Source organism: Lepidochelys kempii, chromosome 1 (genome assembly GCF_965140285.1).
Source record: "Lepidochelys kempii isolate rLepKem1 chromosome 1, rLepKem1.hap1, whole genome shotgun sequence".
NCBI lineage: Eukaryota > Metazoa > Chordata > Testudines > Cheloniidae > Lepidochelys > Lepidochelys kempii.
Genome location: NC_136380.1, coordinates 149,839,254 through 149,862,661, shown reverse-complemented (window position 1 = coordinate 149,862,661; position 23,408 = coordinate 149,839,254). Strand labels below are relative to the sequence as shown.

Below are 23,408 nucleotides of genomic sequence, written 5' to 3'. Positions count from 1 at the left end.
ATAGTTTTGGGGTTTTGTTTCTCATCTTTGTGTAAAAGATCCTCCTTGGAGTTTAAAATTAATGTTTCTCTCCTTTTTCATTTGGCAAATATTAATTAACTTTTTCCCCCTGCAACTTAATCAGCAAACGTAGTTTGTCTCCCAGCTTTATGGATGTTGTCAATAACTAAGTATAGAGTTCTGGTATAACAGTGTAAGCTAATAGTGGGAGCATAAAAATATTTGGCTTTTAATAAGTTTCACACAGATAATGACTATCTTATAATTTAGAGAATTAATGTGTGGTGTGCATTCCTCATCAAGTGAAAACCATTTTAAGTTACTTTGAAATTAGGGTCTCAGCAACTAGACAGTGCCTGTTCAACACAGAAATTTGTGAGAAGAGTCTCATTTATATCAATTTGTATGCAAGCTATTCTCCTGTTTCGTCTTATAGGACAACTGCTGTATTTAGTAGAGCAATGTTTTGACATAGTCTGCATTTTTAAAATGTACAAGTGCTCACAACTCTGTGGTTCTAACCTCACATTTTAATAAGAGTGATATTGTGAAATATAACCATTTCTATCTGTTGCTGTTTTAGCTAACAACATGTCATTGTTATATTTATTTCAGTTTGGGAGGCACTATATTGAAGACCTATTTCATGATTTTCGAGATGGACGAAGACTTCTGGAGCTCCTTGAAGGTTTTACAGGCCAAAAACTTGTATGTATACATTTTTGTAATTACAAACCTTACTGTTCTTTTCCACTTGACAGTCTTGTAAGATATCGATAATTGGCTAAAATCACACTAGTATTTCTCAATGGATACATCTGGCAAAGTGCTGACACTCTGGTGAAGTGCTGAACATCCTCAACTAATCCTGGCTTCAGTGAGAGTTGAGGGAACTCTGCACCTGTTAGAACCAAGTCTCTAGTCCTGAGTCATGCTGAGCACCATCAACAGCTATTGACTTCAGCAGGAGTTGAGGCCAGTGCTTAATTTGTAATGAAAGAGGTGCTGGGGCTCAAGCAATTAGGTGCTGGGGCTCAAGCAAATTTTTTACTTTCATAACTGATGCAGCAAGCCTAAAGGTGCCAGGGCTATGAACTGCCAAGCCTAGAGGTACCGGGGATCAGCCCTGGCACAAATTAAGCACCAGTGGAGGCTCTCAGCATCTCTGAGGATAGGGAGCTAAATTGAACAGGTGCCACAGTTAAGTATGTATTCCAAAAATGAATTTAATCTTTGACCTCTTGTTCTCTAATTTTTTTTGTTTAGTACCTCGCTAGAGATGTTTGCTTAAAAACCTTGTGGACCTATTTTATAAACATTTTATGACAACATTAATGTTTACAGTTTATACTATCTTCTATCTGATCAGCCACACATGATGAAATATGTCATCAGTGACTGCCATATGTGCAGCTAATTATGGGAAAACCTCAAAAGCGTTGGTAAATCATACTTTTGTTATTTCTTCTAACTTGTATGCAGAATCGCTTTTCCCTTCTTTTCCTTATTTGAGCAGAATATCTTTCTCTCCCTCCAACATAGATCTTTGCTTATATTTTGTATTTGTTTGAGGGTGCGTTTTTCTTTAAATTTAATTCTTTTTTAAAAAAAATAAAAATCCTCTTCCTATTTGACCGGTGATGGCAGAAGGTAGTAGTCCATCTGCATGAGGACTCTGGGTTGCTAATCTTAGTGTAGCTGAATCAGTGCTAGCAAAGATGGGATATTTTTTAAAAAAAATATTCCTAGTGTAGACAGGATTTGAGAAGGAGTCTGCCTTCCTAAAGCAAAATTAATCCTGGAGCTCACCCTGGACTGATGAGCACAACTGAGTCTGGGAGTAGCAGGTTCATAATATGCATGAGTAAATGGTAACATTATGGCCACGCACTAAGGATGTAAAGCAGCCAACCCCTTTGTATGCTAAAGGGAAGCTAGGCTTTCTCAGTTAAATTGTTTAACTCCTATATGCAGAAATTGGTTTTATAATAAATTGTGTAGTTAGACAGACTTTTTTCACAGAGTTGACATTTAAAATATATGTCTTGAAGTAACTTGACTAACATTAAAGGGAATAAAATCTGCCCTTACTAACATGTAAAGGCTAAAATAACACAGCACAATAGTTGGATACTTGTCTCTTGCATTTTCTTTTTGTTTTTCATGAGCTTGAGAGCTTTCTCTTAAACTTTCTCATACATTTAGGGAAACAAGCTGACAACATGAGTCAAATTCCAGAGAGGAGATAGTTGCAAATATTATACATGCTGATGCTTATCTGTTTGGTTGTTATGGTAGTGTTCCTAAATTTTTCTCTGGCAGGGGAGATTAATCATAATAAAAATAACCTGAATTTATCTGATTCCTATATACATTTTGATTATATGTTCACTGAAAAAATGTCAGTAACCATGTTAGCGGTCAGATTAAGATTGTTTCACAATTGTCTTTCTTTAGTAGTTTAAATTCTACTTTGCAGATATATAGACATAATTATAGTATCGTCTCCAAAATAGTCATGTTTGTAAAATACAAATCCATGGACTTAAAGAAGTGTTCTTGTTATATTCAACTTTTTATTATTTGCATGTGCTTACAGGCAAAAGAAAAGGGCTCCACAAGAGTTCATGCTCTGAACAATGTCAACAAAGCACTGCAGGTCTTGCAGAAAAATAATGTAAGTAATCATCTGGACAAGGTCAGAACACGCATTAGACATCATGCTTAATGCTTTGTAAGTGATAGCTCAACCCCTGGATACAGGATACAGTTTCTAAAGTCCACTGTACATCAAAGCAATGGTATTAATGTGAATTATCTATGGGATCTGCAACGTGGCTGTCTGTTTGTGCCAAATATAATTCAGATGTTTTCTGGAAGCAGATTTTAAAGTAGCTGAATAATAAATCTGTAATAAATGCTATTTGAAGCCTGATCCAGTGCAATTCTTTGTTAATGTGGTGTTACAATAAATATTAAAAATGTTCATTACCGTAAATCCTCCTTAGTAAATTAGGAGTTGATTCTAGCTGTCAGAATTTCAACTCATTAAACATTTGCTTTCAAAATATGGTGGAGTTATGTCTAAAAATTTGAGTTTTTTCTTAGGAGAAACAATTTCTAGTATATTTCCTTAGGTGTTTATGGGATAACAATATTAAAGATGTGAGCCAGGTAGAAAACAACACCACACATTCCACTCTGTTCTGTTAAGATTGACTCTTCAGGCCAATATGCTTCTTATAATGTTGGAGTAAATATTCCCTTAGTATCTACATTCTAATTGACCAATAACTGTACCAGACATGGTTAGTGGCCACCTAATTATATCACATCTCCCCTCCCCCACCAAGAATAGATTCAAATAAATAACAACATTCACTTAAAACCCAGTAAGCGGTGATGGAATAGTAATCACGCATTCTGAGCCTCATGTTATATTGGATTTCTTGATAGGTACAGTAAGTCTTTCAATGTGCTTGAGTTCAGCTGGTACATGGATACATTGATTTTCTAACTCTAAGGTAACGTGTACTTAGCTGATCATTTGTGCATAAGTTAAAGTGATTTAACGGGAGTGTTAAATTGGTAATAGGGATCTTTATGAGAGGTCATACATTTTTAATGAAATTTTTTAAAGTTGCCAATTCTGCATCACTGAAAGGATGCTGTGTACAATAGACAACTGTATATCACTCTGAAAAAATTCAGTGGTCAAATATTTGTCAATGTGCTAAAAAGTCTTCATTACATGCATACAGTATAATATTACTTTTAAAAATTGTTTAAAACATCTGTTTACTGGCGCATTAGGAAAATGTGCTAGTGGGTTGTTCATTCAAATTCCAGCACACAGCTACAGTGCCTTTCTAATGTGTACAGGAAGTACAGCTCATGCACGTTCAAAGTAGACACATTTTGTGCCCCTTAAATATATAGAAGCAAGCATCTTTTAAATAATGTTATGAGTATGTCAAGGTTGTTCAGGACAGGATTAAAATTGACCCTTTTAGTAGGTTACAGCTTCATCAGATGCCACGTATATTATGCAGCGTCAGATTAGAAAACTAAAAGCCCTTTCTAAAAAACCTACTCCTGCAACTGAAGTTCTTTGAGTCCGTAGCCTCTGAATGGTCACACATGTAGGATGTGTACCCTGCTAAGTTTCAGAAACCTCTGAAAAGCAGCATCTGTTGGGCTCCAGGAGTGCCCCATTACAACATCAAGTATTTGGAGCCAAGACTCTGAAAGGAGCATGTTGTTCCAAGTACTTCTGCTAAACTTTAGAGTTCTAAAAGGAGAGAAGAAGGTGAATGGGTAGTATAAATAAGCAGAGGGGACTATATTCAAAGAGTTACTGATGAATATCTTAAAATTGCTTCTCTATAGTCCCAGGGATTACAGTAAGGGAGAAGTAACAGGGAAGCGTGCTCCTTCTTTCTGGTTTGGGGGAGCAGCCCTTCTCCACAGCTCCCCCTCAGTATTGGCTGGGGCACTGAGAATCCCACTGGTGGGAATCTAATGATCAGTCCGTACGGTAAGTGAACTGAAAAGGTGTAATGAAACAGGCATTGCAGGACTGCCCTTTCAAGGCAACCCTTGAATCTAGATGCTAAATTGAGAGAGTAGTGCTGTGTAAGATTATGTACAAATCTCCAGGTAAGAGCCCTACGGGTTTTTAAAATGGAAATGTTCTGAAGGCAGGCAACTTATTCCACTTTAGCCCTGGTAGACTGACTTCTGGGACTCTGAGGTACTGTTATTCTGGCTTATGTGTAACAAGTCTCAATGGCCAGCCAAATGCACTGTGACAAAATATGTATGGATTTGGCATTCTGTTTACACAGATCCTTAAGGGATACAGAATGTGAAGGGGATGTCCTAAATAATTTCTTCCTAGGCAAGTGAAACTTCAGAGCCCATTTGTCATCTAGAGAATGACATCTAACTTCCTCATGGAAAGTGTACTGAGAGACTGCTGATCTGATTCTGATATGACTCAGACACCGCTATTTGTAACAGTTTAATAATTCTCAAATTAAAAAAAAAGAGTCGTTCTGAGTTCTCAGTTTTTTTCAGTTAAGAAAAAGAAGTTACATTTTTTGGAAAAATTCTGGCTTTGGGCATTAGGCTAGTGTAAATGACCCACACACTGGTGTGTAGCAACTCTTCAAAATCAGCCTGTGCCAGTGTGGTGGCTGCTTTTGGCAATCATGCAGAAATTATTTCTACTAGTTTCAGGAGTTAGCTGTGTGGTACAGGGCTCCATGAGTCCACATGCTGAGTGCAGATCATGATGTTGACCCTATAGTCTCACTATAGATACAGTTTTGGCCATGCAGAAGTTGGACTTGTTAAATAGGATACTTGAGAAAGGTGTTTCAAACTCAGAACATGATTTCACAAGGTGTTGCCTCTTTTGATATTCTGAGCACCCTGGTCTCCCATTGTAAGAAATGAGAGTTGAAGATGCTCAACACTTCACAAAGAGTACTCAACATCTTGAAGGACAAAGCCCCCAGCGGGAGGCTATTGCCCCAGAGTAATGTGCTGGAGTGGCAAATTCAGTGAGCCATACTTGGGAAATGCAGTAGGGTGTGCTCCAGGCCACAAGCCCTGACCTCCTCCCTGGCCTCTAAAATGCATCCTCTGCTGGGAAAACTCTCAGTGACTTCAATAAGGGTGTCTCGTACATCTCAAAACAGTTAATGGAACATTACATTGCAATCACAAATTCAGCAAATGAGAAAATAGGATCTCCTACAGAACTGTTAAAGGGGCTGGGCTGTACATATGTTCTTTTCTTTTTTTCCCTTTTTTTTTTCTTGCCGAATACACATTGTAATATTATTAGAGGGTTTTTATTTTTGGTCAAATGTAAATTGTAAAACAAACAAAATGTGCAAACTGACAGTTTTGAAGTTGCTGTGGGAACCTTATTGTTTGTATTTCCTTGAAGTGTCTGTTTGTGATATTTAATTGTGCAGTCCTGATATTGCATTAACATGTAGGGGTGGATTTGTATTTAATTATTGTATTTTAACTTTATATTTTCACTTAACTTTAGAGCTTGGATAATTATATCTCCATATCGCTAACTCTGCCACTTGCTTTTTGCCAGCACTTTAATTGTTCCATTTATCAAATAAGTGTTGAATATTTACTTTTGCAAATGTATGCACCCTCAGAAAAACAAAACAATGATCCAACCTATTATAATATTTTAAAATTTGGTTTAAACAAACTGGTTCAAGATTAATCAGATAACTACTTCAAATGCCTATATTTCTCAAAATCCAAAATAAATTACATTTTTGTCATAGTTTCTTTCACAAAATGCATGAGTATCCAAATACTTTTTCATACAGTACTTATTTTGCATTTCTCCAATAGGTTGATTTGGTGAATATTGGAAGCACAGACATAGTGGATGGAAATCATAAACTGACCCTTGGATTGATCTGGAGTATAATTCTCCACTGGCAGGTGAGGGATACTGTTGAAGGTTCTCTCCGAAATGTCTGTTACAAGATCCTTGCATATTGTTACCCACCCACAACCTATACAACAACATAGGCATTTCAAACAAAATATGGACATCTACCAAGCTCTCATTTTTTTTAAATTAGCAAAACTGACGATAGTTTGTTTGCATATTATCTGGGACATTAAGAATCAGCAGATTATAAAATAGGTTATGGAGCATTAATAGCAGCTTTTCTAATTTTACTGTAAGTTGTTGGAAGTGAATACATAATAAAATTATTACAAAGCAAAATCAGTAGACAAAACTAATGTGGAAGAGTTGTTCACCTTTTTAATAACTGAGGAAGAATGACTTTTTTGTTTTTCTTTTACAGTTAAATACTAAAGTCATCATACATTTGCTGGGTTTTTTTAATACCATTGACCCACCCAGTCACAGATGTTGTTAGAACCCTGCAAAAAGCTGCTGAAGTTTTAATAACTCCTTGAGGCATATGTGACCCATTTGCTCCCATGGGGCATAAGGGAAATAGGCCTTGCCCTCTAGAGAGAGAGGGAATGAGCACGGAGCAGATCATGCAAGGAGACCACAGAGACAAATATGCTTAGCTAGGAAGCTGAGGATGATGTTAACCATTTTTGAGATACCATTAAAGCTATATTCCAGGAAGGGCTTGACACTAGTTTAGGGTGTATGTATGTGCTCCTTTGACAGTGGGGTAAGGATTCCTACTAAGTATTAAGGTGATGTTGAAGTAAAAAGAAAACGGTACAGAGTTTAAGCATAGAAGTTTCTGGTTATCAGGGAATAAGGTACATATTATCAAGGGTTGCGAAATTCGGTTTATGAGTGGGTGGCGTAAGGAATACATAATCTGCAATCTCCCCGATTGGGGGTAAAAGTTTAATGGGTCAAAGTACAGACATTGAGATATGGGGGTATGTTGTTCATATAATGGCTATGTTCAGGTGTGGAGTATAATGAGTGGATACGATGATGAGGATGGATTTACCCGCATTTGGTGGGATTTAATGTTCAGTGAGTTTATGGTTCCAGTTCATATGGTCCAATGGAAAAAGCCTCTCAGTCCCTTTCCCATAGTTGATGCACGATGTCGTACCGGCTGACACCTCCTGGTACTGTTGGTGGCCAGTGATGTGTTTGATGTAGATGTCCCTGGACCATCGGATGGTGTCCGAGACCATGAGGCGCCGCATGAGCCATGCGTAGCATCGACCAATCCCACAGGTCCGCAGCACACGCTCGTTGCAGGGGTCCCAAGCGCCCAGGGCTTCGACGATCCGGGCATCCATCTGCACCTTGTAGCCCTTCGCTCTCAGGGTATCGGCCAGGGGGGCGTTTACACACACACACACACAACCAGTCAGGGCATTTTAGCATTCTGCCAAAAGATAAGCAAGATTGGCCCATTGCAACATGAAAAACAATGCTGATAATACTCAAACACACACTCAAAAAGGACAATCATTTACCATCCTCACCGACACATAAATTCACAGAAAAGGGGACAGTGGTTTCTTGCAGGAGAGGCCTGAAAATGTGTTGTTTTGATTCACTCCTATCCTTCACTTCCATACTCTCTTACTTAGTTCAGCTGGTGGGATTACTCATTGCTCTGAAGGATGTAAAGTGCTGAATCCGAAATGGGAGTGTGAGCACTGGAGTATATGCAACTGTGAGAACTTCTTGCAAAAAATTGAGCAATATATGTTTTAATGTATATAAACTACAGATAGATGTGAGTGTGCTTTTTTGCAGCCTCATATACTGTCTTTTGCCTCCAGATTGTTTTGAGTTATGGAAGTCTTTGCTGCTAGTTATTTATTATTATTTTTTCTTCCTGGGCTCTCACATTTCCAGCATTCCTCTCATGGTGTGTGTGTGTATGTACAGAAAACACACGTATTAATTGCCTGGCATAATATGTATGGATACTCAGCCACATGTCTGATCTTACAGTACCTGCTTGGTTAGTGCAAATTCAAATGTAGCTACCCATCTGGGCCCATCATAAAATACTCTCCCCATCATAAAATAAGAAACAGTAACAATATCCACCAGCGTTAATGGATGTCTGGAGCTGGACTCAGGATGTATGCTGTTGGTCCACAGTTTTTGTGCTGTGCTCTGCAGGAGTCTCATTCTTTCCCCTCAGGATATTCTGCAAGGAAGAACTGGGTCCCTGGGATTTTCTTTGTTTCTCCAACCAATAACTCTCCTTTCTCTGCAGACAATCTCTGTACCCTCCATGTTGCTCTGATTCTCTTAGCGTACATAATGTGAACTATTCAGATCAGAGGGAGTTTGCAAACTGATGTAAAGGTTTCAGATGTATTCTTAGTACAATTCCATTGATTTCAGTTGAGTTACACCAGGGGAAACTTGTCCAATAACATACTTAATGTGTTGTTGCATATGTGAGTTGCTCAGATTTGGAACCGCTATTTCATTTTCTCTGTTGACTCTGAGAAGATTAGTTTGATTTTCCTTTTCACTCTGGATCGGATCCTCTTTCACTAGTGTCATAGAATACATTCATTGTGAGGATAAACTCATTGTCTATGCTTTGGTTTCCTGGTAGGAACTAAAGATGAACTAGCATCTGTAAATTGCTATCCAATCTTATGCAAAAGCTGTGGTTTCTTGCATCAATGATGTATGGTTTGAACAACTGTTATGCTGCTTCATTTGAAAGTAGCTCTTTAAAATGCACAGAAACATGAGAGATAAATGAAAGAGTATGATTGGGGTGGGGCTTTAAGGTACTAGCAGTCTCCAATCCTGCAAACACTTGTGCATGCACTTAACTTTACATATGTGATAATGCCACTGAATTCAATAGGACTACTCTTGTGTAACACTAAGTATGTGTGTGTGTTTGTAGGATCTGAGCTAAGAGTTCCCATTTTCACAACTTCCTCTCAGCAAATAGGTTTGGCTCTTTCGCGTTCTCTCTTCTTTCTCTTCTAAACTGGCCAGAATTTAGTTCTCATTTATTTTCTCTTATCAAAGGGCAGAAGGACAGATGTTATGACAATTTAAAGAAGGACTGGCAGGAAGGCATTAATGTGCAGCAACAGAGCGCTGATGGATAAGAAAACCTTGAGTAAAGCTAGCTTTTAATTTGGGCTGTTCTCCCTTTAAACAAACACACCTGCATAAAGTTGCTGTGAGCCTGGCACTGTCAGGGCAACCTGTGTCCTTTGTAGGACTGGCACAGGAAAAGCAGATGATTAAGAACTCCGTGGAGAAACACTCTGGTTTTTATTGGGCTTTTTTTCAGGTCTCAGGGTGACCTATATGACTGAGAAATTTGTTCCTCGTCCTTTATTTTAATATATTTATAACTAGATGGCTATTGTGTTACATTTTTATCAGGACTAAAGGGGGATTTTCAGTCACTTAAGAAAGCAAAGCAGGCTGGGGTACATGCAAGTTATAAACAACTAAACAGGCCTTAGTTTTGTGGCAAAGTTGTGTCCCTTGCAGATTATTCTTATAACTAAATATCTGGAAATGTGGCAGTTTGCTATTGAAGAAAATCTCAATTAGAGAGCTAGGATTCCCCAAATTGTCTGCTAACGGTCTATACTGGGATGGTGGGTGTGTTCCCCAATAACTTCTTTTTAATTTATTTGCAATTTAGGGAGTGGAAACTGGAAAGAGCCTCAGAGGTGAAATGCTTGGCTGAAGTACTGTAAACTACTGACAAAAATGTGTATATCATGGGTGCTGGCCTTTTAGGGGAGGTAGAGACCAGCCTAGTTGTGGCAGGCTCTGCTGAGGAGAATGAACCAACCCACATCCACCTGAGTTAATTATCTAAGTGGGTGGGTGGCAATTAAATAGCTTAATAGACACCTGGACCTTAGAGGAGAGTTGAGAGAGATCAATCTGGTAGTTGGAACCACGGGGTGTGAGTAGGCTGCTGTGGAAGTTCTTAGTCAGAGTCTTCAGGTGAAAGCATAGTCCAGGTAAATCAGCCCAGAGTGAAGAAAGACTTTCAAAGGTACCTCAGTATTGTACATAGTATTTCTGTCCTTTCTTGTCTTATTCTACTCTCCAGAGTCTCACTAGAATTTTCTCTCATTTACACTATACTGCTGCAGTGTTTGCTTTTGACTAAAGCTCTTAATGTGTGTGGTTCTGAATCTGTTACAGTATCTCTTTCTTTGAAGTTCCAGTCCTTTCTCAGGTTTCCCCCTTTTCCATGTGATTGTGGTCACAACTCTACTCCTAGTCTCAGGCCCACATTAAGTATTAAAAAAAAAAAAAAAGTAAAATAACACCTTTTAATGTCTCAGCTATTTCTCTCTGGTAGAGAAAGCCTCTGTCAATAACAAAAAAAAAAAGACTGCATATTATAAACTCTGTGCATTTTTTTAAACTAACTTTAACCAACTTCCAGTTTCAGAGTGACCTCCTTGGCCCCTGCAAAAAAACAAAACAAAACCCCCAACAAGCCTACTTTACAAAGCTTAAACCACAGCAAAAAATCATTATAACTCTTCTGAGAAAACAAATCGTGTTCAGAAAGAGGATTCTTAAAGAGACTCCTGAAGGCAACCCGAAGTCTCTTAGAGTTGTTGGGACTGGGCATGGGCCTGTGTGCATCTCCTTGAACAATTGGATTAATGATCTGTATGCAACAGTACAGAGTTATGTGCACTGCAACAATTGATATGAAATCCTAACTATTCAATTAAGTCACGAGGAACTACTGGGCAAAGAGTGCCTCCTATTTTGAAGGATTTTGTATTTTCTTTTAACTGACATCTGTCCTCCTACTCCTGAGGCCACCAGGAGTTTCTTCAAGAAATTGAAGATTATGGCTATAGAAAAATATTTCCTGTAGTCTGAAATATGTTCAGGATAGCATTTGAAAATTATTAGAGTACAGTCACTGTTCCAGGTAGTTGGCAGACTGCACTGGATTGAGGGAAAAATGAAAATATTACTTATGAAAGGTTTTAAAAAAATTCTTCTGATGTGCAATTACTTAGCTTGGTGGTCTTCAGCCTACAAATATAGGCCCTGATCTTACAAATTGTGGTACATGTGAGAAGGTCTGTTGGGGCTGCTCACATTTTTAAAGGCAAGAACAAAAGCAACTCATTGCTGGATCATGATTACCACAGTTCTGGGTTTAACTGCATCTCTGCTACCCTACAGCCACTGCCTCTATCATGTGTTCATTCTCACATCCTCTTCCCAGAGGGAGAATTATGTGCAGTATTTGGTTTTGAAGTGTGTGTGTGTGTGTATGTATGTATGTATATGTGTAAAATATATATAAAATATTATTTAGAGGTTTCAGAGTAGCAGCTGTGTTAATCTCTAAGGTGCTACAAGTACTCCTGTTCTTCTTTTTGCAGATACAGACTAACAAATTTATTAGAGCATAAGCTTTTGTGAGTTACAGCCTACTTCATCGGATGCATAGAATGGAACATATAGTAAGATAGATATACACAGAGAAAGTGGAAGTTGCCATACAAACTGTAAGAGGCTAATTAGTTAAGATGAGCTGTTATCAGCAGGAGAAAAAAACTTTTGTAGTGAAAATCAAGATGGCCCATTTAGACAGCTGACAAGAAGGTGTGAGGATACTTAACTTCAGAAAATAGATTCAATATGTGTAATGACCCAGCCACTCCCAGTCTCTATTCAAACCCAAGTTAATGGTAGCTAGTTTGCATATTAATTCAAGCTCAGCAGTTTCTCATTGGAGTCTGTTTCTGAAGCTTTCCTGTTGAAAAATTGCCACCCTTAAATCTTTTACTGAGTGGCCAGAGAGGTTGAAGTGTTCTCCTACCAGTTCTTGAATGTTACGGTTCCTGATGTCCAATTTGTGTCCATTTATTCTTTTACTTAGAGACTGTCCAGTTTGGCCAATGTACATGGCAGAGGGGCATTGCTGGCACATGATGGCATATATCACATTGGTAGATGTGCAGGTGAACGAGCCCCTGATGGTGTGGCTAATGTGATTAGGTCCTATGATGGTGTCCCTTGAATAAATATGTGGACAGAGTTGGCATCTGGCTTTGTTACAAGGATATGTTCCTGGGTTTGTTTGTGTGTGCGTGTGTGTGGGGTGGTGTGTGGTTGCTGGAGAGTATTTGCTTCAGGCTGGGGGGCTGTATATATTTAGAGAGAGAAAGAGATATACATCTATAATTTGCCAAATCTTTGTTAGAGAAGGGAAATCAAAGAAATGCACCTTGCACTTAGAGCAAAAAGTGGTGAGATTTGTGATGGCCCTTAATTACTGTGGGCCATCTTGGTGGTGGTATGAGTATATGTAATGAAGGACAGGTAGATTCGTGTGTTTGCATATTGCTGGAACTTGAGCTCATGTTGTCTGACAATACAGCCACTATGTGAACCGTACAGTTGTGTAACCAACCAACCAATTTTTCAGTTTGGTAGCCCAAATCTTCATTTTTAGTTGGTGGTGGATGGATGTGTGTGGGGGGGGTTAGTTTGTCTGAAAAACTTTGCCCAGCTTCAGCGGCTTTGAGATATTGAATAGGACTGGAGAGAAAATTGATCCTTATTGGAACTCCACAAGTGGGAGGTCTAGTATGTCAGGTGGAGTTTCCCATCACTGCTTCCAGAAGGATTTAAACAATTTTAGTGCCTTACCCTTGATTCATGCTGCCTCTCTCAGGTGTCCTATGGCTGACAGGGTCAAATGCTACAGAAAGATCTAGGAAGATGAGAATGGAGGTCCGCTACTGACAGCGGGAGATGATTCATCAGTGCCACTAACGTGGTTTTAGTTACATGTGCAGCCCTAAATTCACATTATATTAGATTTAGTATATTCGCTTCTGTTACATGAGCTTTATGTTGACCTTTGTCTAGCTTTTCTTTGAGCTTGCTCAGGAAATGAAATCCCTTCCAAAAACTTCTTCTTATTTTGTTTTTATTGTTGTTCTTACCTCTGATGTCCTCCATAATCTATGATTATATTCAAACACACACAAAATAGCATAACATAGAACCAAAATACTTTTCCTGAATCCTTGTAAATAATGCTTTTCTGAGAGCAGGTTTATTTCCCCTTTTCTGCTGTTTTCCCTCAACTTCCTCTCTCCATGGTTTGTAGTCCCTTTGCGTTATGTTAATCATCTAATTTAAAATCCTCCTTGTAGCCTTATGTCTACAAATGGCCATGAAGAACTATGGTGCTATATAAATAATATTGATATTTGCATTTAGTCATATAAGATTCATCACAGCAATTGAGAGGCAGGGAGGTGGGACTCTTAACCACTTTGCTTCAAATGAATTGGATGATTTGAAGACTGAGTTATTTCAAATGTCAAGGACTTAATTTTTGTTTTGGGATAGCTTAAACAAACTTTATCATTTTTTCTTGGCCACCTAGATCTTCTCTTGCTGTGACATATTAAAAAATTATGCAGGTCGCTTTTCCATTAGGCTAATGAAGATAGAGTATATATATCCTCCATATGTTAATGGGATGAAAAATCCCTATAAGTGGTGGTGTGATTCTAAGGAAGATATCGGATTGTAGAATCCTGAATGTAAACAAAATATGATTATCAAATAAAATGCAAGATGTATGTGCTAATATAAACTAGTGAATAAAAATATTAAATTTCCATATTTCTGGATTAATTCAGAGCTCCTGCTCGTTTTGCCAGGGATAGTATTGTACATGCATTTTAAAGCTGGAATCCACATGTGCCCAGTTGAAAGGGCATTTTTTTCCTGTTTCTTTAGCTTGTGGATTCAAGGGTAAAACAACACAAATCTTTTCATAGAGGTGCAGATCTTCTGACCTGAAGGAGACCAATGTCTTGTCTAGTATTTCTCAAATATACAAATCCACACTGTTGTGGTGCTTGCCCACATTGTGGATGTGACATTCCCCAGGGTACAGTCTGGACTGTTGAACAGCTGTGTCCCCTCAGTTCTCCTAACTGGGGTACCTTTTACACTGCTTTGCTGTATGAACGTAAACTCCTAGCCCAGGGGTCCCCAATGCGGTGCCTGCCCGGCTGCCGAAATGCCACCGCCGAGTGCAGCCGCCGGAGAACAGGCCACTGAAATGCCACCGAGAAATGTTGCCGTTTCTCAGTGGCGTTTTGGCGGCAACGCTTTTTGCCGCTTCTTGGCGGCATTTTGGCGGTGGGGTGTTTGGCATCCGCCACAGTCTTCTGGGAATAGGAATATGCTATTACCACAGAAAGGTTGGGGACCACTGACCTAGCCTGTTCAGATACTGCCTGTGACTTGTAAAATAGTTGGGAGTGATTTTGCATGAATGCTCTGCCAGCCATTCATGAACTACATACAGGGCAACACCAGTAAATTATCTGTCCCAGCCTTGTCCCCGAAAAATGGGCATCTTGGTCTGCCCAGCACTGTACTGGACAATGCAAGCTTGTGGGAAGTCCATTTCTTCAAAGGAAAATGAAATGCCCCAGCCATGTTATACCAAATGGAGTTTACCACACACTTCAGTCCAAACACACTTTTTAAGATAAAACAATACTTAAGTTTATTAACTACAGAAAGAAAAAGGAAAGATTTCAAGTGACTAAAAGTAACAAGGCATAAAAGTCAGGATTGGTTATAAAAGTAACAAAAAGATAAATGCTTAACAAGCATTTAAGTGACTTTAAAAGCAAAAGATTTTTCTCATCATAAGCTTACAGCAGTCTGTACTGACTGAAAAGCCTCCCAGCCAGGACTCATCCCCTGCCCCAGTTCAGTTCTTTAAGAGTTGATGATCTCATGAGTGAGATGAAGGCAGTCAAGTGTTTTTCTCCTCTCTTTATAATTCAGTTTCTTGTGCTAGAAACATCATTGCTTAGTCATGGTGAAAAAACTGTCTCTTGTGGATGTCATAAAACAAATTACATTTCATCATCATACCTCCCATCTGCCAGAGAATGGCCACTTAACTAAGTGATAGCCCACTTGACTTTGATCTGTCTTTGTATCTGAAAAACAGGTTTGGGCCTGCCATTCTAACTTTTGAACATGTTACAGCAGTGTTATACGGTAGAATCTTTACATATGTTGCCACACTGATTTTACCAGAGCAATAATATTCAGCAGATCATGAGTTTTCAAATGATACTTCACAGGGCATACTTTGTACAATATTTATCAGTCTTTTAAAAGTGGTGAACATAATGGTGTAGACTGTCACAGCGATGTGCTAAAAGCTCACAAGATCCTGGTACAGGTATAAATCAGATTAAACTGCACAAGGCTGATTTTTTTGTTTGTTTGTTTCCATGCACCTTGTGTAACCATTTACAGCAGTGCAGAGTGCGTGAGTGTAAAATGTTGCCATTCTCATTTGATCTACTAGTATAACCAACTATCTAAGCTGCAAGGCCACAGAGAATCTGGCCCAAGGATTTTAGAGATTAGTTTAAATGGACCTCTCAAGATTGTTATATACATATGAGCTATACTTAATTCCATTAACTTTATTTTAGAATAATCAAAGGTAACGTAAGTGGTACCTTTTAATCGCTGGCAAAGTAATGTTAATCAGCAAAAAGAACGCTGCCACATGTGGTGGGTTAAAATGATTCCATGTGTAAAATCTTGATCAGATAGAAGTCACTGGGAGTTTTGTCACAGTCTGCAAGAGAGCCTGATATTTTGCTTTTGGTGTGTACGTATGCTGATACCGAAGTTCACATCTCCCCTTGGTGCCCAAACCAACATCCTACAACACAATGTTCATCGTGAATCGGTTCTCAGTATAAGGACACCTTGAAATACATGTCAGCATCTTGTCAAGCAACAAGAAGAATTTCAAAGTTACAACTTAAACTCACATTTGTCCCTATTACAGAGTTAATCTTGTTTTATTCAGCAGCAGTTTGGCTATTACTTAACGTTCAGTCTATCTACCCTTTTGCATGTGGCTGCTTTTGCAACATTTCATCTTTTATGGCAGGGTGAATCTGATGTTCTCTTTGTTGTCAATACAAAATTGCACTTAGTTAACTAAAGGTGTGATGTTTAAATGTATTTAGTTAAACTGGTGCAACTTTGTGTATGGACACTCTTAAATCACTTTAAACTTGGCTTATATTTGTCTAGTTTATTACTATAAAATTACAGGACAAGCTAAGCAGTAAAAGATGTTTTAAATTGATGTTGTCATGAGTTTTCACTGGTTTAACTCAACCAGTTACATTTTTCTGTAAACTGTCTGATTAGGGGGAAAAATCCTCATCACATGTGATGTGCACCCCTCGGGCAGTATGTATCCCAGAGGCATGGAAAAATGAGTAGCTTCACTCAGAAATTCATGTTTTCTCTAAGCTCTGTCTATTCCCATTGCATAAAACATGTAAGAACAAATCCTCCCTGTTTGAGTAACAAATCTGGATATGTTTGGTTATCTTATCTGTTACCCTTTTGTCCCTGCTGTCCCTCACATTCACTGGCTCCTTTCTCCAGGTGGAAAAAAAATATCAGAACCTTATCACAAAAGTTTCCGATCACTAAATAGTGTTTGCACTTTTTTCCTCTAATGCATCTTTTCTAAGTTCACATGCATCGGCATAAACTCCCATAAACAATATATAATATCAGTTGTACAAGTCATTTTACAGAGATGTAGCACAAAGAATTTTCTGTTTTTTAAAATATTTTCAAAAATTTCGACTAACTGATAATTAACTTGGAAAAGAAATATTAAGTTTAAGGGAAATGTGATATCTTGCAGATAGATTGAATCCAGACTGAAGTATGTCAGGGGAAGAATAATAAAATAGCACCTGATGTGTTTATACAGAATTACTGTAGAACTTTTGTGTCTTTAGTTATTTAGCATGTTTATGAAATGCTAACTATTGGATGTCTCTTTTTTTTTTTTTTTTACACTCCCCGAAATTGAGGCAGATTCATGTTGGAGGTGACAATGCATGCTAAATGCTTCAAATCTAAAAATTACTCTTCAGTGGCTATTTCTTGATGAAGAGTACAGAATGAAACAATATGTGGATAATTGGACAAGTTATAAATATCCAATTTGGATATTTAGTCCTTTATCCTAGTAGATACTTAATACTGATTGGAAACATAGTAGAATAGAGGCTACATTGATTTAAAAACAAAAACCTCCTCTAAAAGACCACATAACCCAAAGTTGGGCTCTGCTTAATAGAACTTACTGTTAAGGTAACTAGTAATGAATGTGGGTAGGAAATGCATAAGTGTTCTCAGCTTGAAAAAGTATCAGACTGAGTGTTGTCCTTTTGGGAAGCTCTCAAAATTTTCATTACAGTGGAAGGCCTGGATATCTGTCCCTCTGATCAGAGTGGAACATGGTTAGCAATTCATAATTAATGTACTTAAACTCACTCACTCATGAAAACAAAACCTGTACAAAACTGCTTAAATGGATGTGTTCCGTCTCTCCTGTGTGTGTGTGTGTATGTGTGTGTGTGTGTGTGTGTGTATGTATGTGTGTGTATATATATAATATAACCTTTTATATTCTAGTAGAAGGTACTGTTCTGTACCTAGTGGACACACTTAGCTCTCATTTATGCACCTCATTGACTTACCTACCTTTGTACTTATCCTATCAAGAAAGAAAACGTTGAAGGGAAAAAAAAATCTCATGTCAAATAAACTCTCTCCCCGGATGATCCCAGGCAAAACATACTTCCAAAATGTACCTTTTATATCAGGTAACTGGACTTGTAGTTGTTTGTAGCAGTGAATATATTCAATACACAAGCAAAGAAGACAGGTCAAAACTGGTCCCTTTAGCAAAGTCAGACTTCCCTGCTCCTTTTATACAATGGTGTCAATTATATCTCATTTATTTATGAGACCCCATTCGTTATCACTTCAAGGTAAAGGATAAGAGAATTGGTGCTTATTTGGGTCAGGAAAAGCATTTGCTTTGAATAAATTCAGCCATTGATGAAATTCTGTCTCCTAATACAGGTCAAAGATGTAATGAAAAACATCATGGCTGGGTTGCAACAGACAAATAGTGAAAAGATCTTACTGAGCTGGGTCCGCCAGTCAACTCGCAATTACCCACAGGTCAATGTTACCAATTTCACCAGTAGCTGGTCTGATGGATTGGCTTTCAACGCACTCATCCACAGTCACAGGTAGGAAAACCAGTGTGTATCATTTTAGCAAATAGATTAAAGTTGATTGCAAAACATTGGTTTTAAAATAATGGCTTATTTTGTGTAGAATTAAATTGTTGCTGCGTCAGAGGTTCACCTTCAAAATGAACGACCGGTCTCAGAGTAGCAGCCATGTTAGTCTGTATTCACAAAAAGAAAAGGAGTACTTGTGGCAACTTAGAGACTAACCGATTTATTTGAGCATAAGCTTTTGTGAGCTACAGTTCACTTCATCAGATGCATTCAGTGGAAAATACAGTGGGGAGATTTATATACACAGAGAACAGGCTCTACGCTACCAGCACTCCCAGCTATCTTCGAGATACCACTGACTTCCTGAGGAAACTACAATCCATTGGTGATCTTCCTGAAAATACCATCCTGGCCACTATGGATGTAGAAGCCCTCTACACTAACATTCCACACAAAGATGGACTACAAGCCGTCAGGAACAGTATCCTCGATAATGTCATGGCAAACCTGGTGGCTGAACTTTGACTTTGTCCTCACCCATAACTATTTCACATTTGGGGACAATGTATACCTTCAAATCAGTGGCACTGCCATGGGTACCCGCATGGCCCAACAGTTTACCAACATTTTTATGGCTGGCTTAGAACAATGCTTCCTCAGCTCTCATCCCCTAATGCCCCTACTTGTGCTATATTGATGACATCTTCATCATCTGGACCCATGAATAAGAAGCCCTTGAGGAATTCCACCATGATTTCAACAATTTCCATCCCACCATCAACCTCAGCCTGGACCAGTCCACACAAGAGATCCACTTCCTGGACACTGGGGTGCTAATAAGCTATGGTCACATAAACACCACCCTATACCGGAAACCTACTGACCGCTATGCCTACCTACATGCCTCCAGCTTTCATCCAGACCACACCACACGATCCATTGTCTACAGCCAAGCGCTACAATACAATTGCATTTGCTCCAACCCCGCAGACAAACGCCTACAAGATCTCGATCAAGCATTCTTACAGCTACAATACCCACCTGCTGAAGTGAAGAAACAAATTGACAGAGCCAGAAGAGTACCCAGAAGTCACCTACTACAGGACAGGCCCAACAAAGAAAATAACAGAACACCACTAGCCATCACCTTCAGCCCCCAACTAAAACCTCTCCAACGCATCATCAAGGATTTACAACCTATCCTGAAGGACGACCCATCACTCTCTCAGATCTTGGGAGACAGGCCAGTCCTTGCTTACAGACAGCCCCCCCAATCTGAAGCAAATACTCACCAGCAACCACACACCACACAACAGAACCACTAACCCAGGAACCTATCCTTGCAACAAAGCCCATTGCCAACTGTGTCCACATATCTATTCAGGAGACACCATCACAGGGGCTAATCACATCAGCCACACCATCAGAGGCTCGTTCACCTGCACATCTACCAATGTGATGTATGCCATCATGTGCCAGCAATGCACCTCTGCCATGTACGTTGGTCAAACTGCACAGTCTCTACGTAAAAGAATAAATGGACACAAATCAAACGTCAAGAATTATAACATTCAAAAACCAGTTGGAGAACACTTCAATCTCTCTGGTCACTCGATTACAGACCTAAAAGTGGCAATACTTCAACAAAAAAACTTCAAAAACAACTCCAACGAGAGACTGCTGATTGGAATTAATTTGCAAACTGGATAGAGACTGGGGGTGGATGGGTCATTACACAAAGTAAAGCTATTTTCCCCCCACCCTCAACCCCCCACTGTTCCTCAGATGTTCTTGTCAGCTGCTGGAAATGGCCCACCTTGATTATTACTACAAAAGGTTTCCTCCCCCCACAGCTCTCCTGCTGGTAATAGCTCACCTTACCTGATCACTCTCCTTACAGTGTGTATGATAACACCCATTGTTTCATGTTCTCTATGTATATAAATCTCCCCACTGTATTTTCCACTGAATGCATCCGATGAAGTGAGCTGTAGCTCATGAAAGCTTATGCTCAAATAAATTGGTTAGTCTAAGGTGCCACAAGTACTCCTGCAAAATGAATGATGCTTTACCTATTGGGAAATGGGGCTATCAGAAGCTACTGTCTGCTTGCCTACATGTGTACTGTCAACTCTGCCGGAATCAACCCCTTGTAATCCTATTGCACACAACAGTCAGGCAAACACAATATAAAACAGCTATGAAATATTTATTACAGGCAGTCCCCCACATTCTTCATAGTAAGTGTTTTTCCCCTCCCTTCCCTACCCATTTTCCCTGCATGCTCTTCCCCCTATACTGCAGTCACTATGCTTGGTAAATTTTGGGAAAAGTTGAACTTTCAGTGGTGACAGACAGCCACTGCAGTGTAAATTAATCATCTGCTACTCAGTTAACTTAACAGCTTCCTCCAGACAAGCAAAAACAGTCGCAAACTTGGGGCTCATCCTTCTAACATTCCATTTATCAAAGTGAAGTATGAACTTCAAAATCTAAATAGAGCCATTTAAAAAATGTACTTAAGGCAATGAAACCTTTACACTGCTCCATATAGTACATTCTGTCATGCACATTTTATAGACATGATAGAGTGTAATATAAAGATTGTTTGGCTATTTTCTTGATATCATCTTTAGAACTCATTTGTGCCTTTGCCATCCATAAATGTGGCCAGCACAGATTCATACCAAAAAAATCTTTACACTGGCCCCCCTGGGTATTCTGTGCACACGCTCTCTCTCACATGGACATATTATTGTATCTTAAAATCATTGGTTAGCTTTTGTACAGTATCGGGATACTTTTCAGTGGAAGTTACTATAAGAAGGCTACATGATTATTTGAGTGAGGGGAAATAATGTTTTTTTTATTTCTAAAACACTAGCTATCTGAGGATCTCCAAGAAACTTATATTGAAGGCTTACTTAAGTTTCGCAGCTCCCCTGTATTGTGAAAGGGAAACGAGTATACCAAGATAAATGCTTACCCAATATTAAACACGAAGTTTTGGAAGAAGGACTTGCTTCTCTAGCCTCCCACCACACCATGTTTACTCCCTATAATTAGACTCTAAGAAGTTATAAATTAAAGTGATATTAACAAGTTTGTAATGAAACTTTTAGGAAGTTACAGTTCTATTTTTTTTTTACATTGACATGTTGTAGTTTGCAATATAATTGTGACATTTTCCTATCCCGTGAATTTCAACTTTACTGAACTGCAAATGATTATACGCGTCCAGTGGTCCACATGCCCACTGCAGAAGAGAATGGACTTTTGTTCCAGTCTATGGGCTGGAGGAGCAGCTGGAGTGAGTGGGCAGAAAGGCTGTGTGGTCATACAGCACTCTGGCCCTAGTTGTGTGGGGAGCTCTGTGCTGAAAGAGCATGATGAAGTGGTTGGGCTCTATATAGAGTTTATTTCACCCCAAAATTCACTCTACCTATCTTCATAAAGCCCAGCCACATCTGGAACTAGCACAAACAAAAGACATTATCAGCAAGACAGTTAACTATTTCTCCCCCTCCCCCCCCGACTTAATTAAAAAAAGCTTTTTAGAGGACTAGATCTCTCACCTGCTCTTGAACACTAGGGGGGATGGGGGGAAATGAGACACACACTAAGTTGCCCCAATTATATTTGGAGAGGAGCCAGGGTCTAGAACTCAGGATGGAGTTCTTTGGCCCCTAGACTGTGTTGCTTCTGTAATAAATTCTTGGTGTGATCATTTTATTTTAAAGCTAAATTGTAGGTTGCTTTAAAAGTGGTAAGGGCTGGAAGAAATTTTAATGTTGAAATGGTGCTCTGCCCGCTATCGGGACAGGACGGGTGAGTTGTCATGTCACCCATTAATAGCCAACTCTGTGCTCTTGCATAATAACAGCAGGCGTTAGCTGAGAGCTTTGTTAGACAGATAGGGTTTTTAATTATACACCTAGCAGCATCAGCACAGTATGACTTGACTTGTTTAGGCACTTGAGGCAGGCAATAAGGAGAGGGCAGTGAACCTTAGGCCTTGTCTATGAGAAGTTAGCACCCTCTCTAGCAACCAACACAATCCAGCATTAATCTGACTGAACTGCAGCAGAAGTGTAGGCACAGTCATCACTGCCATAAGTCTGCAGACCTGATGTGTGTTCCTTTGTTTTGAAATAAAACTACAAATCTTTAAACAGGCAAATGTGGGAAAATGGCAGAGAAGCACCAGAGGAAAATCTGGAAGTCTGGCAGTGAGAGGAAAGGATGGTGGGAGATATTCCAATAACTTGTTTTAGAAGATTTTCTTCCTATTTCTATTATAAAACTGAAGAGTGTGGCTACTAATTTCTTTCTAGGGGGAAGTGCACCAACATCAGGCTCGTCATCTATACCTGCCTTTGACACTGGCTTTGGACAAACTGTACTATTCACCGCCTTAGCCAATAACAACTACTATTCTTTCTAGCCATTTTATCTCTAAATGTTGTCTTTCTGGTTATCGCTTACAGTCGCTCTTACCCGTTCCTTTGAAATCAAATATGAAATGAAAGCAACAGAGCAATCTTACTGGCTCAAATATAGGAATGAAACTGCTTGATAGACATCAAAACCCACACCTTATTGAGGGTCTGATTTTTTTAGTCCCACTGAAGACACCCGCAAAACTGTCTCAGATACCAAGGTAATGTGGGCCATATAAGTATCTGAGCACCTCCCGATCTTTTTAATGTATTCATGTCCAAAACACCCATGTGGTGTAGGGAAATTCCATTATTCCTATTTTACAG

At 39.1% G+C, this 23,408-nt stretch overlaps 1 protein-coding gene across 11 annotated transcripts in view; it reads left to right on the top strand.

Annotated features, from left to right (window-relative positions):
• DMD (dystrophin) overlaps positions 1-23,408 on the top strand; it is a 1,937,833-nt gene that overhangs the window by 424,872 nt on the left and 1,489,553 nt on the right. For all 11 annotated transcript variants that reach the window (XM_073357918.2, XM_073357898.2, XM_073357881.2 and 8 more), the window contains exons 3-6: positions 616-708; positions 2,600-2,677; positions 6,394-6,486; positions 18,476-18,648. In XM_073357918.2, coding sequence (XP_073214019.2) covers positions 616-708; positions 2,600-2,677; positions 6,394-6,486; positions 18,476-18,648 — 437 coding nt within the window. The remainder of the gene's footprint in view (positions 1-615; positions 709-2,599; positions 2,678-6,393; positions 6,487-18,475; positions 18,649-23,408) is intronic.